Raw genomic sequence first — 16,277 nt, 5'->3', positions numbered from 1 at the left:
GAGGAAAAGATGAAGAAAGCCTGGTGCCTTCACAGGACGCATGACCCTTCAACACCCTGATTTCAGACTTCTGGCCTCCATCTCCCTGATGGCCAATTTTGTTTTTCAGAAAGTTGATCTAGCTGCTGTGAGTCAACTGTAGCCTGCTTAAATCGAGAAAATGATCTGTCTGGAGGTTTGGTGGGGAGAGACCTCGACTTAGAGGCATCTCATAGAGCTGGGATGGTAAAATGTGCTCATTTAGCATGTAGCACCGCAAGGCCATCGCCATTGGCTTTTGGTCTGCCTATGCACTTCTATCTTCATAACCACTGCTTCCTTGTGAGTTCTGGACAGCTTCCACTAAGTCATCAATAACCTTCTCACCATTAGTCAACATATCTGAATTCATAAATCCTCCAGGTTTCATAGCATTTCTAAATCACAAAACAATTCTAAAATCATATCTACTATTGTTTTATCTTCTCTCTTTTGCCAGAGTACAGGCTTCAGTCAGCGATGGCTTCTGCTACCTGGGAAGATCAAATATTATGTAATGGAGCTGCTTTAATGGCTGTATTTTCAGTAGACACAATAACAGTGGATATCTTTGTAATTTTAAAAATAAAATCCATCTATAAACTATATTAAATCAAGTGGCAGGTGGGGGAAGATGAATGGAGCCCAAAGGTACAAGCTTCCAGTTATAAAATAAGTCATGAGGATATAGAAATCTGTATTGCATACAAGTTTCTGTCTTGAAGTTTAAGAGCAGCAAATATTGATACAGTCAAGGTGTAGCATAGCTCTATTTTTTCTATCATGAAATCCTAAATGAGGTTGCTTTCTAGTGTCGCTGCAGCCTCCGCTGAGGTCCCTGCTCTTCATACATTAGATTAAATAGAGTTCAAGGACAAGCTGCAGGAGCCTGCCCCTATTGCCTGCGCTTGCCGATGCCTTTAATACCAGCACCGCCAGGGTAGCTCATGGAGCCTCCTCTTGGCTGGTGTTCGCTGAGGTCATCCAGGAGGTCAGGGTTTGGGTGAGCCCACTCCCTCATTCTGTGCCTTTGCTGAACCCTGTGTGTCTCCACCACTTCCACTCCCCACCCTGCTTCTTTGTTGAGGCCTGTACACTTCTGGAGACTCAATATTGCACCCTGCCTCTGTAGAAATAACCAAATTTCTGTAGATGAAACTACCCTGAACTTCACATCAAAATCTCATGTGCCTTAAGACTTAAAGTATCTTGGCAAAATGGCAGCAATTAAAAGCCTACCGCATATTTATAAAAATCAAATTAATGGCCCAGTATAAGCCCCTACAAACATGCCAAGACCATGTATTGAAGTCTAAGCTCTAAAACTACAAGCTCTAGCCACCCAAGGCTTCTGCACTTGTATACCCTATTCCCTTAAGTTTCATTCTTGTTTTATTTCTTGATGTATTGACCCAGGCAGCACAAATTGGTTTTAGATGTTACATTCCCCCAAACACAGGTCTTTCCCCTGCTCTGCCTCCATGCTCATCTCCCTCCTACCCTCCATCAATACTGCCTGTTCTTTATAATCTCGGTATAAGAATAGTAATCAAGAGTATATGCACTGTGCAGGCAGGCCAGGTGGTCTCCCCAAATTATCATTTAGATAAGTCACTGCCTTGCTGGCCAAAAAAATTAAGAATAGCAAGGAGACCATGAGTGTTAAGGTGGGTGCCACCTCCACAGGAAAGAAAACATCAGCAATGGATAGGAAGTGTTAGCCCCCATCCATAACATACATGGAACTATTTTTAAGAATTTTAAATAAACTTTTAAATATATCCCAGGCTTTCTTCATCTTTTCCTCATGCTGTCTTCACTTCACAACCTTAAAGGATTTTCCTACATGCCATCTCATCCATGAAACTATCCTTAATGTCTTTAACCACATGAAATTTCTCAGAAAACTGAGGACCTTGTTCCAGTGCTTCCCAAAATGTGTCCTGAGGACCACCCACAACAGAATCACAAGTTGTTTGTTTAAATGTGTTACTGAACCCATTGATGCTATCCAAAACTTGGAAGTAGGACCCTTGAATGTACCTTGTAAGAAGTTCTGTGTATGATTCCCTAGCGCAGTGAAGTCTTTTTTTTTTTTTTTTTGTACCTGATCCTAACAGATTACTTTTGTACTGTGATGTTATTATTTGGCATTTATTGTTCTGTTAAGTTGCTTGGAGGAAGGAGTTCTTTTCTAAGACTAATTCCTTAACATGGACCTTGCACATACAGCAGCTGCTCAACATTTTTAAAATGAACTCAACTAATTTTTACTCATCTCTCAAAAGGACTAGATCTCTCTCTTCCCTTGTTCCATCCTATCCTGAGTGTCTCTCTTGTCTTATCCTGATAAAGTGTCTAGAAGTAAAACACATGCTATACAGCAATTAATTGAAAATTTTTACTGTTTCACAATGTATTCTCATTACTGATGTAACCACATTTAGGCTTTTAGAGTTGGCTCGTGGCTCGTCTTAAAGGTAATATAATGTATTGCAAATTCCTAAGCCATGTTTTTCTACGTAACAAAGAATTCCTCTTCTTTACCAAGTTGTTTCCTCAGCATCTCCTATTGCACTTTTAAATGCAAAGTGATCAGTAGAGTGCCAAGGCTCCCTAAAACCTTAATGCAGTAGCAGGCTGCATCTGCTACCATTTATATAACTTTATTATACAATGTTTTACAAATATTTTCATATGGTCCTTTTGTTTCTAATGATGATAAACAAGCCCTTCTCATTTTGTAGTGATTGCAAGGAGGCAGGAGAAGCAGTATCCCTGTCTTTTCCCTCGGCTCACAAAGGTACCAAGGGAGACAACACTGCTAATGTTCAGTGACAATATTCTTCCATAATAGGGTCCCACAGAATCTGGAAAGCTTAATTCTTGCTGTGACACTGCTCAGTTTCCAACATCATTCAAGATTTGACACCAACAAGCTTTGTGTTTCCACTTAGGAGAACGTTTGTAAATACCAGATGGAATTCTTACACCAAACTCTACTTTATAAAAGACCATGTGGTAATTCGGTGGGGGTAGAAGGTAGATTCAGCACCTCTGTAGCCTGCTCTCAGGTTTCTGAATTTAAAACCGTAACAGCTGATTACTAAATGTAAACATTTCACTGAAATGATTCATTGAAAGTTGTGCTCCGTTATTTTCAAAACATTTTATTTCATCTGATTTTCATATGGTACAAAAATATTACATGCTTAAACATGTTCAAATAGAAAAGTTCTTTCAGTTCTTTGGCCACCTTCCTTGAAAGGCAAATAAATAAGAAACAAATCATATTATGTAGAGCATACACAGAAAATTTTCTTTCACAAGAATAAAAATATTTGGACATTTTATACTTAGTACAGCTTTGCAATCTATTTTATGTTAACAAATTTAGTTAATTGTTAGGAGGTACAGTACATACACAAAAGAACTCAGTAGAGGGCAGATAGAATTAAGAAGATGTCTGATTTAATTTTCTTGTATTTTTTTAAGAAGATACTCCATTTGTAAATTCAAGTTTGGTTGGCCCTTTTTAGTCTTTTTGCTCAATATTTTGAATGCTTCCATTTTCTTCTTTTTATAGAGCCTTTGAGCTTCTTCTCTCTCTCGTTTTCTCTTCTCAAACTCCTAAAATTATTAACATATATAAATTCCATTAGTAACAAACAACAGAGATATTTCAGTAATTGTGTTGAAATAAGCTATCACCATGGGAATGCTTTAGGCTTGTCTTATATTTTGCAAAATGGGAGGGGTTACCTGTCACCAAAGTAGTGTACCCTCTTTGCCTTTACACTATAATGTATGCTATAACATAGAATAATGTAAACTTATTACAAATTTTTAATTCTTTGGATACAACTAAAATTAGAGCAGAGAGGAAAGAAGGCACATTTATGTAAGATTTCATCATTTAATTAGATCTGCTAGAGTTAGAAGAGACTTTAGAGATTACCTATTCTATGTAATACAAAAATCTTCACTTCCAGAATATCTGGTATTCTTTTTGAAAGATTTAATTCAGGAAACATTTACTGACTATACACTAGGCAAAACACTGCTAGGCATTATGATTTTGATTAAGACTTATCATGCTCATTTGATTTGCTAAGATAAATACATTTGAGCATAAGAAAAATAATTCAAATTTATATGTAAACCTGAAAAGCACTATTTGAAATGCAGAACATTTTACTAAATTAAATATAAAAGTTAGATGAAAGTTCTTAAATAATGCACTATGTACAGTTTCGTAATTTCCCTGATAACATAGCCCCCGAATGACACAGTTTGTATTTGCATGGTACCACAATTATCAAAGTGCTTTCCCATCAGAGCATATTCCAATCTTGTAAAACTTTCATGATAGGCTATTATCTTCATCTTACAGATGAGGAGCTGATTCTCAGTGATAATGAAAGTGATTTGCCCCAAATACCCAGTAGAGCCAAGTCTCATATCTAGATCTTGTGAATTCAAAGTCTGACTAGCACTCAAACTTATGATTTCTTATGGCATAGCACTTCATATATTTTAGTAAGCACAAAAGATCTGGAACTTATTTGTGAATTTAGGCATATACAGTCTAATTTACCTCTATGGAGTTTCTCTAAACAAAGTAAAAAAAAAAAATTACAGTCTTACCATCTATTATGGGTGCTTCTTTGATTTCTCGTGAATTGGGTATTAGCTTTTATACTGACATTCGATATCTATAAATTCTAAGAAACTGTCAATTTTCATGACTACAAATCCCTAGTATTTATAAAGAAAATTTTAAAAGGATACTAAATGTTTTATAGTATAACAGTCCTTACCTTATCTGGTATACTATTTACAAAGGTGGCAGATATCAGATGGTTGGTTAGAAAAGAGTATAATGTAACAAGCTATGAAACAAATGTCCATTACTTACATAAAGAAATGTTTCTGCTTCACCCTTGTCTACCAGTTTAAGAATAATCATGAGAATTTTAGATGTTAAACTTCCAGATTTCTTATACAAATTCTAAAGCTAAGAAATAAAATAATGTCAGTGCCATCTTTAAAGTAGTTTTTGATTGATGTGCTATCCTTTTTAAAGTGATAGATTAATATATCTTCAATACAAAAAATAAAAACCACAGAGTAAACAGAATTTTGTTGAAGCTGTGGATAATTTTACTGTACTCATTTGAAAAAGACTTTTAATTTTGGGTTTCTGAATAATAAAAAGTGGTAATTTTTTGCTAAGTTAATCTAGGCAGCTTTTTAATAGGCAAGATCAACTCTTTAGAGAAAAATATTTTATTCTAATGCCTCTCTCTGATTTTTACTTATTCAACGTAAAATTATGATAATCATCTATACTTTACTTACATCAGTAGGTCTCAAATTTTATTATACTAAGAATTTCTTGAGGCACTTGTTCAAAGTGCAACTTCTCAGACCATACCCTTGAAAAATGTTGTCCCACGTGCTCATAACCTATGAGCAGTGACTTTAAAATCCTATTCTTGACCAACTAGTATCTCTTCTCAAAGATAATATAAACGATCAAGGAATTTGTTGAAATTCTACAGTTCTGTTCAAACTACTCATTTATTCAGCAAATATTTACAAAGAACATACTATATGCACATACTAAGAAACAACAGCTTTATATACATCTACATTTAGAATACATTTTTAAAAAAGGATCTAAGTATTTTAAAAGATCTTACTTGTTTCTTAGCAGCACGCTCAGCCTGTACTTGTTCGTATTCTTCCTGTGCTTTTTGATTTGATGTTTTCTTTTTATTTTTCTTTGAAATAGTAATGGAGCTTTTTAAGATAAAGATATGTAAGTCAAAGGATTAAAAGTGACAGAACCAAAATTATGACTCAATTATGTCAAATACAGTACTTGCATAGGAAAAATCTCACTGATGCAAATTAATAGAGCAGGGAAGAGAGGCTGGCAGAAAGAGAACAAAACCGTATTAGTAAAATATCCAAATAACATGCTAGAGTTACAGCTTTCAAGACATAATTAAAAAGTGGTAAATGGAGACTCTTGGAGAAATATTTCAACCAGAGACAATACAGAAAGCTGTGAAAGATCCTAAATGTTAACAAACAGGAAACTAGCACAATGGCAGAAATGACTGAAAAAGGCATTAAATTGAAGGATGTGACAGAAGTTATGGATGACATGAACTTTAATCCCAAAGTGCTTCGATCGTCTCTGAATTCATCTACTCAGTCATGAATGACCACACCTTGAAGGTAGTCCCCATTTAAAGCTGTTCTATCTTGGAAGTACTTCTCGCTCTCTGGTGTCCCCAGACACTTAGGCTCAGATTCCATCCATTTCCTCAAGCTATCTGATTCAGTAATTAATCTTCTTTCTCCCAGTCTCAATTTTTCACTACGTCAGCTCACAACCACAATAAAACAGGTTTCAGCAGCTGCTTTCTTAACAAATGCATAAATTACTCATCACCAGATTCTATGTACTCTTCTATCAGTCTTTTCTTTGTTCTTTCGTAAGTTAAGTACCTAGAAAGAATAGTGAATAGACTACAATAGTCCCTTCACACTCACTCCTTTTTTTTTCCTTCACATTCACTCCTTAACTCTTTGCAATCTGGTGTTTGCTCTCTCCAATGAAACAGTCCATGCCAAGACAGTGATGACCTCACCAAATATGAAGATTGAGTCAATGGGCACTATTCAGTCTCATTTAGCTGACCATTCACTACTTTTGAAAATTTCACTCCCTTAGTTCTAGTAACATTCTTCTCTCCTGATCGTTTTTTTCTTCCTTGCTCCAGGCATTTCCCCAAGTGTTTCTCTTCTTGGTCTCCATTCTTTAGACAGTAATATCCATGACCATGGCTTCAGACTCCACGTGGACGCAAGGTCAAAATCTTAGTAAGGGTTATCTATTAAAATCTCTCCAAAATCACCAATGATTACCTAGACCATAAATCCAAAAGACTTGGTCTTAGTCCTGTTTTTCTTGGACTCTATAGTATTTGATAGATGACCAATCCCTACTTTGCACAACTTTCTTCGGCTGACTTAACTGTCTCTGTATTCCCCTTTCTCCAATTACGACAGTTCTACTTAACTTTTTCAATAATTTTTTTCTGCTTTGACCTCAAAATAAGTAATCTTTAAGAATATGATTGTTACTTTCATATCATGTCTCATGGTTTAACCCTCTTCACCTCAATTATTACCAGGAATGACTGAAATCTACATTTCTAGATTTGCCAGAGCTTTACATCCATTATTAAATAATATGATGCACAAGCCTACTAAAAAAATTGAATTTTTAATATCTCTGTCTCTATCTCCATTACACTTTTCCCTAGGGTCTTATTTCCTGTTACTTTTACCACAAATAGTTAACAACTTTAAAGCACAGTATTTTAGTGAACTAAAAAGTTACAGAACCAAGTAACAAGTGGATTTTCTGCTGGTTTAGGTTTCAACAGTTTTTTAACTTGAGATATGTGTGCAGAAAGCTTTGTAAGTTAGCTATTATAGAACCGAAGTGTTATACAGTTGTGCCATTTGTTTTTTAATTGGGACCAAGTCTATGTCCTCCGGAAAAAAAAATCCAGAATAGTATTAACGGCAGCAGTTAACATTCATGAAGCACTTCCTATGTGCCATTCGCCTTTTTAAGTACCTTATATAAATGAACTCACTTTCCAACATCATGAGATGGGTCAGCGATTCCATGGGGTCTATGTGAATAATCCATTCTAGAATTGTACAACATGGCAGCTCTGAATTACATACTTATTACTGTGTCCATTTCAAAGAAGAGGAGAGGACACCAGGCACCAATATGTGTCCAGCTCCAGTCTGATATTAACCACTACACTATAATACCTCTCAAAAGTTAGTTTTTTTTTTTAAACATGTGTTAATAACAGGAGTTAACCATGGTCCAAAAAAATTAAATATACTCAAGAGGCTGAAATCCAAAACCCACATCTTTTCATTCCAATTTCATTACTTCTTCCATTAACCTAAACTAGCCTAACGCAGTCATTTAAGCTAAAAGAAAGCTTCCTTGAAAATATTTTCACATAATCCACTGATTTCTATAATGCCTTAAATAAAAAAAATTCTAACTCCATAAACTGTGCTATAATCTCTTTCTTAAAACACTACTTATATCTACAACAAAGGATCTGAGGGGTGCCTGGGTGGCTTAGTCAGTTAAGCATCTGACTCTTGGTTTCAACTCAGGTCATGGTCTCATGGTCTTGAGACAGAGCCCCATGTTGGGCTCTGCACTCAGCAGGGAGTCAGCTTGAGATTCTCTCTCCCTCTGCCCCTCCCCCCTTTCGCTCTCACTCTCTCTCTAAAATAAATAAATCTTAAGAAAATTTTTTTTAAAAATAAAGGATTTGAAAGGAAGATAATACATACTTTATTCTTATGCTACATTGTTCTGATGACTGAGGCTGCTCAAAACTACAATGCTCTTCTGACAACGCTTGGTCGATGTCACACTGTTCCTTTGGCAAAGGTTGATCAGCTTGTTCTTCTGACAAAGGCTGTTCAACTTTTCTAAGTTGCTTCCTGAGTCTTTTCTCTTCAGCTAAATAAAGATGTTTCAGATGCTCAGGGTATCGATCTGTGAACTGGGATTCCTGTGAGGTTCGGGCCTTCTTTTCCTTCCATAGCAATTTCCTGTAATTTTGCTGAATCTTCAGTTTTCTTCGGAATGCAAAGCCTTGCCCTATTGAACAATATCAGTCATAAATTACTTCCTCAGAAAATAAATTGCATGAAAAATGTAGCTGTTAATTTAAAATGGAATACTTTTTACATCATCACATTCACAAGCTAGAATTACACTAATTTGCTTTAAAATGTCATTTCAAGAAAACAAGTTTAAGGGAATGGAATGAATTATATGTTGGTCCTTTGCAAAAAGACCTGGCTAAAATCAGTCATGCACGCTCAGTGATAATCCCAAAGAAGAGACAATGACTAGTTACACAACTCCAATTTGATTTTGTACCCCAAATCAAAACAAATTCTTTAATACATCTAAAACAATTAATCTAGGTCTTCAATACTTAAAAAAAAAACCCTCACATCAATTATTTTACCTTAGAGAAACACTCTACGACCAAACTAATTCCTACAAGAGAGATGGTGTATGATTTTCTGTACAGCTAGCAGTTATGAGAAAGTTGAACTTATTTAAGACTTAAACATTCCACAGGCGCCTGGGTGGCTCAGTCGTTAAGCGGCTGCCTTCGACTCAGGTCATGATCCCAGCGTCCTGGGATCGAGTCCCACATCGGGCTCCGTCCTGGGGGGAAGCCTGCTTCTCCCTCTCCCACTCCCGCTGCTTGTGTTCCTGCTCTCGCTATCTCTGTCTCTGTCAAATAAATAAATAAAATCTTAAAAAAAAAAAAGACTTAAACATTCCAAATGGAATTTGAGGAAACTTGCTGACAGCAAGACAAACAAAAACACAAACTAAAGCGAAGCAAAGAAAGATCAGTAAGAAAAGACTGGAAAACTTTGGACCCAGAAATGCTCTACTTACGGTTTCACCGGAAAACTGTAGAGAAAAACAATTCTGATTAAAAATGGGGTTAAGTCGGAGGAGACACTTAATTACAGTTAGCAACACTGACTCATCTTCCCATTCACAGTTCTGGGAGCCCCACGGCTTCAGCGGGTTTAAGAATGGCTTTCTCTGCCCTAAGGCGGGCCGGGTCTGGTTCCTAAATCCTTCCTCCCTGCTCCGGCGGGTAGCGTATCCTAAGATTTCGCAGGCCTTAAGATTTGTAAAAGGCTGTCTTCTTACATACCCTCGCGAACGCTCCCCGCGAAGGCCTGCGGATGATTAGATCGCCAAGTCCTCTGCTTCACGTTCTTATTCTTGAATCCGACCGAAGAAACTCCTTGGCTACGCGTCTCAAAATCCCCTGCCGACCACTCCGCTACCTGCCTTACCGGCGCCATGGCACACCAACCAAGTCGCCAGAAAAACGCAACGGACGCTGTTAAAATACGTCATGAGACAAAAGCAATCAATCACCCAACTAGAGTCCAGATCGGAGTTCTATTCATCCGGTCTGTTACTTGCGACCGAGTCCTCGCCTTGCGGCTACGTTTGCGCCACCTACAGCCCGGGAGGGTGAGCGTCATGGCGGCTTCTTTCCCGCTCCCAGTGACCCAGGACCTGTTCACGTTGCGTGCCACGTTGCAGGAGCTACTGCAGTTCCTGAGGAAAGCCCTGTGCATTTCCAACGCACATACGGTGGACTTCTACACGGAGTCCGTGTGGGCGCAACTGGTCGACTTGCCCCCGGAGACCGTGCTGAGGGTACTGAGGAAGTCAGTGGCAGAGGCGGAGGCCCGGCCCCCGGAGGCGCGCCTCCTGGTGGAAGCTGAGAGGCGATCAGGTAAAAGGCAGGTGGGCGGGGCGGGCAGGGAGTGGAAAGACCGTCCAGTCTAGCAAAGCGTCTCCCTAGCGTAGGAAGAGCGGAAACAGGTGTGCTGCATGGCGGGCAGAGGCTGGCTTGGGGGCAGCGGAAGTAGAGTCAGGTTCGTGGCGGGATGGGCCTGGGACGTTCTTCCGGATTCTCTGTCCTTGGGTCCCTGTGTATTTCCCAATTTAAAGAGAACAGGAAATCGCGCAGGGGCGTTTCTTTGAGTAATTGGACAGTTTCTTGACTGGAGGGAAACAAGCAGAACAAGGCGGAAGATAAATCAACACTTAATGAAACACACCAAAATAATTTCAAATATTGATAATGGCCAAGAAAAAATAAAAACAGTTAAACGTGGTAGCGATTGTGTGAGGAGGCTGCTTTAATTTAGGTGGGCAGAAGCATGAGAAGGCGCCAGCCTGCCGTGAGCCACAGGAAAGGAATTCAGGCTCTGGGAACCGCAGAGGCACGGAAGAGCGGGGCTGGTTGAGGTTCAGGAGGAAAGTATGAGTGGTTAGAGCCAGGCCCTGGAAATGGCAGGTGTGATCAGTGTGATGGGAAACATTTGGAAGGACTTAATCTCACATTTGAAAAAATAATTTTAATAGTTATTTGGTTATTTGAAGAACAGACTAATGGAGCAGCAACTGAGGCCGGTTAGAAGGTTTTTCAGTAGTACAAGAAAGAGATGATTGTATCAGGGATTAGGATGGTAGTAGTGAAGAACTGGAATATGTACTAGTTCACTTGAAACTGTTATAAAGTATCTGCTATGTGCAAATGACTCGTGGTAGCTTCCCAAAAAAGAAAGGAAACTACAATTAAATATGAAGCCGAAGACTTTCATATGGGGTTTCACACAATGGAAGAATTAAATTGTTTATATAGCCTAATAATAATATTATTTGATATTATTTACCCTGCAGTGTGCTAAATATTTTCTTGTATATTTTCTTTTTCAACATTTAACATTTTTACATATAGCAGCCTTGCAAGACGGGTTCTGTTTTCCCCTATTTGTGGAGGTGTTTTAGGCCAAGTGAAGGGCAAGCTGAAGTGTGCTGGGTGTTTTGGACGCACAGGAGAATGGTCCAGGGGAGACTGCTAAGAGATAAGGTTTGAGAGGTGGTCTGGGGCAACTTTATTTATTTATTTTTTAAAAGATTCTATTTATTTATTTGACAGAGACACAGCGAGAGAGGGAACACAAGCAGGGGGAGTGGGAGAGGGAGAAGCAGGCTTCCCACTGAGCAGGGAGCCCGACGTGGGGCTCGATCCCAGGACCCTGGGATCATGACCTGAGCTGAAGGCAGATGCTTAACGACTGAGCCATCCAGGCGCCCCAAGGGGAGGGGGGCAACTTTATATAGGGCTTTGCAGGCCATATGAGGGTTTGACCTTTACTCTGAGCAGATTGTAATGCTCTTCAAGGATTTTGTGGGGGTGTGATACGTGATTTATGTTTTAAAGGTATGACTCTGGCTTCTGTGTGGAGAAGAGGCTTTCAGAAGGGGAGGGTGGAAGCAGGAAGACAGGATGTGAGGCTAATAACATAACTTCACGTAATGGCAACTTGAAGAAGTCAGATAGTTTCTCTAGCAGGTAATAGTGATAAACAGTGGCCAGATTATTAAAAAAGGAAACAACTACTGGAAGGTTCTGGAAGATGACCAAAGGTAGGTGATAAGAATTTACCGTAGAAGGTGTCTACTGATTGGGTAAGAACTGGGAGTTAATGGCTTTCTTGCTTTCTTTTGTGCTCCAAGCCCCGCGAGATCTGGCAGTGGAAAGCTGCATCCTTACCAGATCATGGTAGTAATACAAAGTTCAGAGATAGAGCAGATGGAAATTTAAGGTGTATATTCTGGAAGCAGGACAGCCACAGAAAGGGCTGAGATCTAAAATGTAAGCTCTGCCCTGGATGACTTCTAAGTTTAGAGGTCACATGCATGGCCACATGCAGAGTCCAGCATTATTGCTGGCAAAACTAAGGGGATAGTGAACCTTTGAGAGAGAGCTTCTGGCGAGATTTGCAATTTTACTGCACCTTTGACAGAGCATGTTTCCCAGAGTGTACACAGCGTGGGTGGCAAAAATCAGGAGCCTGAGTGAATTCATGTATTTAAGGAAAGAATTCAAGGCTTGTAGAGCAAGTGGAAATTTGGGCTGGGGAATCCTGGAAACAAAGGTAACCACAGAGAGGTCACCCTCTGTGACCTGCAATCTGACTATAAAATCTACCCAAATCCTTGTCTGACTGCTGAACTGCACAGGTTCAGGGATCCCCTCTGGGGGCAGGCTAGTAAATTGGTAATTGAGCAGAGACACATCAGCGCTTCACACTGATGGGAGATAGATTTCACAGTTTGAGTCCAGACGGATTAATTTCAACTACAACAAAACCCTTAGAAAACAAAATGGATTCACTACAACAAATTATCTGCAATTCTGCTTTTTAACCCAAAACTACTAGATGTGCAAAGAAACAAAGTGTGATTCATACTTAGGATAAACTGATTCCAAGTGAGCCCCGATGTTGGATTTAAGTAGCTATGTTCACAGAATTGAAGAATAATGTGACCCAGGGGGAAAAAAATGAGTTACTAGGAGCTCATTAACCCCAGCACCAACTAGCCACCAATGTGAGATATCATGGAGGCAAAGCCACCAGCCTCAGTCAAGCCTTCAGCAACTGCAGCAGCCCAGCCAACATCTTGACTTGTTTTTGTCCATGCTCAGACATGATAATGGAGCAGTCATGGCCACAGACCTTGGCTGATATTGGTGTACTGTGATATTTTTCATATTCAGTAGGGAAGACTGTGACCTGTATGTCAGTGCCAAGGCAGTTATAAGCTGACATCTATCTGTCACAGCTGATTTTTTTTTTGCTTTTTCAGAAATAAAATTTTACCTGTTTTGCAGAGCTGTAGTCAAGATTAAAGATGATGTACTATCGCACCCAATGTAGATCTGGGAATATGGCATGGGCACAGTAAATTGTGGCTGTAAATGACGATGATGATCATGGTGATGATACTTACAGTGGTGATGGTGTCTTTCCTTGAAAGACATAAATTGTCAGGAACTTCTGGAAATGTATATGCCCCCTGTAACAACGTCTGTTCTCTGCCATATTAACAGATGTCACACTGTTGTCATTGTCAACTGGCTTGTCTGTAGTTGCAACTACATCTTTAGCCGTATACACCAAAGTGCTGTGTTTGCTTTTTTCATTGTTGTATTCTTAGCACCTTGAACAGATTCTGGCATAGAGATGAGGAAAGTAAATGATTCTTAAAGAATGAATAAAGTGATATCACTGATATGTGGAATTTAAGAAATAAACAGAAGATCATAGGGGAAGAGGGGGAAAAATAAAACAAGATGAAACCAGAGAGGGAGACAAACATGAGAGACTCTTAATCATAGGAAACAAACTGAGGTTTGCTGGAGGGGAGGAGGTGGGGGATGGGGTAACTGGGTGATGGACATTAGGAGGGCATGTGTTGTAATGAGTACCAGGTATTAAATGACTGATGAATCTCAGGCCTGTACCTCTGAAACCAATAATGTATTATATGTTAATTAACTGAATTTAAATAAAAAAATGTTCAAAAAAAACCAGTGAATGAAGTGAAGCATAGAACTATAATGAGTGTTACTGAAGGTACCCCTTGAAATGTGATACTGAACTAGACAGCTATTATTTCTGGTGTGATCTCTGTCTATACTATGTTTATTATTGTTGTTTATATATGATTTGTTCCAAGTATTTTAATTTGAGGAGATAGAAATCAGTAATTATTTTTTTCCCTATGTGAAAAGGTCATACTTCTTTTAGTACATTGCAAATTATAACAAGATACCCTGAGAATTTGAAGGTAAAATCAAGACAGGCATCATTTCAGGTTAAAATTTCTGAAAGTCGTTACGTAAATAGGTGAGATTAACCATCTGCAGGAAAAAACCACCAGAGATGGCTTCTAAATGCTTTGCTGGTAGGACAGAGGGGTTTCTTGTATCTCATCTCAGAGGTAAGATTTTGTTATACCCCCTTCAAGGGAACAAGGCTGTGTCTTTAGGAAGTAATAACTAGGTATATAAATCTGTAACATTCTCAAATGAATCATCCCTTGATCTTCAGAAATTTATTGGTCTTCATAAAGTCTACAAAATTCTTCTAAAAAACAGAGAAAAATGATAGTCTGAGTTAGGGTAGCCAAAATGTTTTATGAAGTAGAAGTAGATCTAGAATACAGAGACAACCAGTTATCCAGCTTGATTAAAATTTTAAGAATATCTGTCTTTATTCTAATTGTAATTTTAAAATTAGGAGACTGTCCTAGCAAATGAATGATATGGGTTATTATTATAAATATATTTCTCAATGTATATTAATAAATTTGTATTTCAATTTTTTGTAACTTTGTTTAGAATCTGTTGTGGAAAACCTCTTCGGCTCTCAGGAAATCCAGTTTCTATACCTGCAAGCCATCCTTGGTGACTGCCAAAGCCCAGGGCTGCTCTAAGACCCAGCCTGAGCCTCCAGGGCCTCTCTTGACTCCCTTCTTCCAGCTTCTTGAGGCCATATGCTACTTCTCCTGTTTCTTATTATTGTCACTCAAATGACCCTTACCAGGATTGGATGCTGAGTAAATGTTTAGAATTGGTTCCTTTTTGGTGAGCATCTGTATAATTAATTTACTATCATTTTAATTGAACAACGCAGAAAGTGTATGCCTATGATAGGTTATTATTTTGTTGAGCTTTCTCTTAAATTAATTTTATTGCATCTTAATAGATTACATTGCTTCTTGGCCATCCTAAGTAGTTTTTGTTGTTGGTGGTGATGGTGGTGATTGTGGTGTATTGACATTGTGCTAACGTTTAATTCAAAACACATGAAGCCAGAAAATGTGTTTGAAATACAGAATGAAAACAACAGAGAAATAATTAGTGTCATCTGTTTTACTCTGTTGTATTCAACTTTATTCATTCACTCTCCTAATGTATTTTCCTGAACTCTATTTTCCCTTTTTCAGTTTTTCTGGATCTTTTTAGGAGACTTCAAGTGTGGAAATGATAAGACACCATAAGATAGTGGCAAGTGTCAGCTCTGTTCCTGGGTTGCTACTGTAATTGTAAGTAAGGGAGAGTAACAAAGCAAGCAAGTCTGGGAACCCAGAATAATTTGTTATCATATTTTGTTTATTTGATGTATAGAAAGTGCTTTCAGATTGTTCCTTTTAGATGATATCATTTAGAACTTGAATTTATATTCCAGTTTTCAGTGTATCCTCCCCAAGTTTTGATTCCCCACTCCTATATCTTTCCATTATTAAGATGCTCAGTAAAACAAAGTTCATGAAGATTCCTCTCATCTATGGCATTTTTTCCCCTCATTCTACTTAAATTATGCTTATCTTTAGCCAGTCAGAATAAATTTGAGTTCCTTCTATGTGTTTAGATATTCATTTTATGTTGTTGTTTATTTAAATTTTGTCATTACCCTTTCACCGGAAGCTTGCAATTATGGTAACCTATCTTTATGGCTTATCATGATTTAGACTCTTTTCCTGGTTTACAAAAACACCCTGCTTGCCTGCATGGCTTCATAACTGGTAGGGTCTGCATTCGTTTTTGTTTTTTGACCTCATCACCTCAGTGGTTAAAGAGCGTCTCTATAAATGGCATTAATAGTCTTCCTGCTATTTGAGCTCATAATCTGTCAACTCTTCTCCCTCAGTTTCTCTTGCATCTGCTGCCTCCCATTCCCATAGCAAATAGTTCAGTTCCCTCCTTTTTAAATCTTGC

General features: G+C 38.4%; 2 protein-coding genes across 2 annotated transcripts in view; one reads left to right on the top strand and one right to left on the bottom strand.

Moving 5' to 3' along the window:
• Positions 1-3,172: 3,172 nt before the first annotated feature.
• On the bottom strand, positions 3,173-10,001 carry CCDC59 (coiled-coil domain containing 59). Its single transcript, XM_021689853.1, has 4 exons — positions 9,837-10,001; positions 8,434-8,746; positions 5,724-5,823; positions 3,173-3,648 (listed from the first exon to the last, which is right to left on the bottom strand). The coding sequence occupies exons 1-4, from the start codon at positions 9,988-9,990 to the stop codon at positions 3,490-3,492; spliced, it is 726 nt and encodes a 241-aa protein (XP_021545528.1). The 5' UTR covers positions 9,991-10,001; the 3' UTR covers positions 3,173-3,489.
• Positions 10,002-10,173: 172 nt separating this feature from the next.
• METTL25 (methyltransferase like 25) overlaps positions 10,174-16,277 on the top strand; it is a 103,656-nt gene continuing 97,552 nt past the window's right edge. The window contains exon 1 of the mRNA XM_021689852.2: positions 10,174-10,433. Coding sequence (XP_021545527.1) covers positions 10,175-10,433 — 259 coding nt within the window. The 5' untranslated portion in view covers position 10,174. The remainder of the gene's footprint in view (positions 10,434-16,277) is intronic.

Source organism: Neomonachus schauinslandi, chromosome 5, assembly GCF_002201575.2.
Source record: "Neomonachus schauinslandi chromosome 5, ASM220157v2, whole genome shotgun sequence".
Lineage (NCBI taxonomy): Eukaryota > Metazoa > Chordata > Mammalia > Carnivora > Phocidae > Neomonachus > Neomonachus schauinslandi.
Note: the sequence above shows the minus strand (reverse complement) of the source record. Positions and strands in the feature narration are given on the sequence as shown.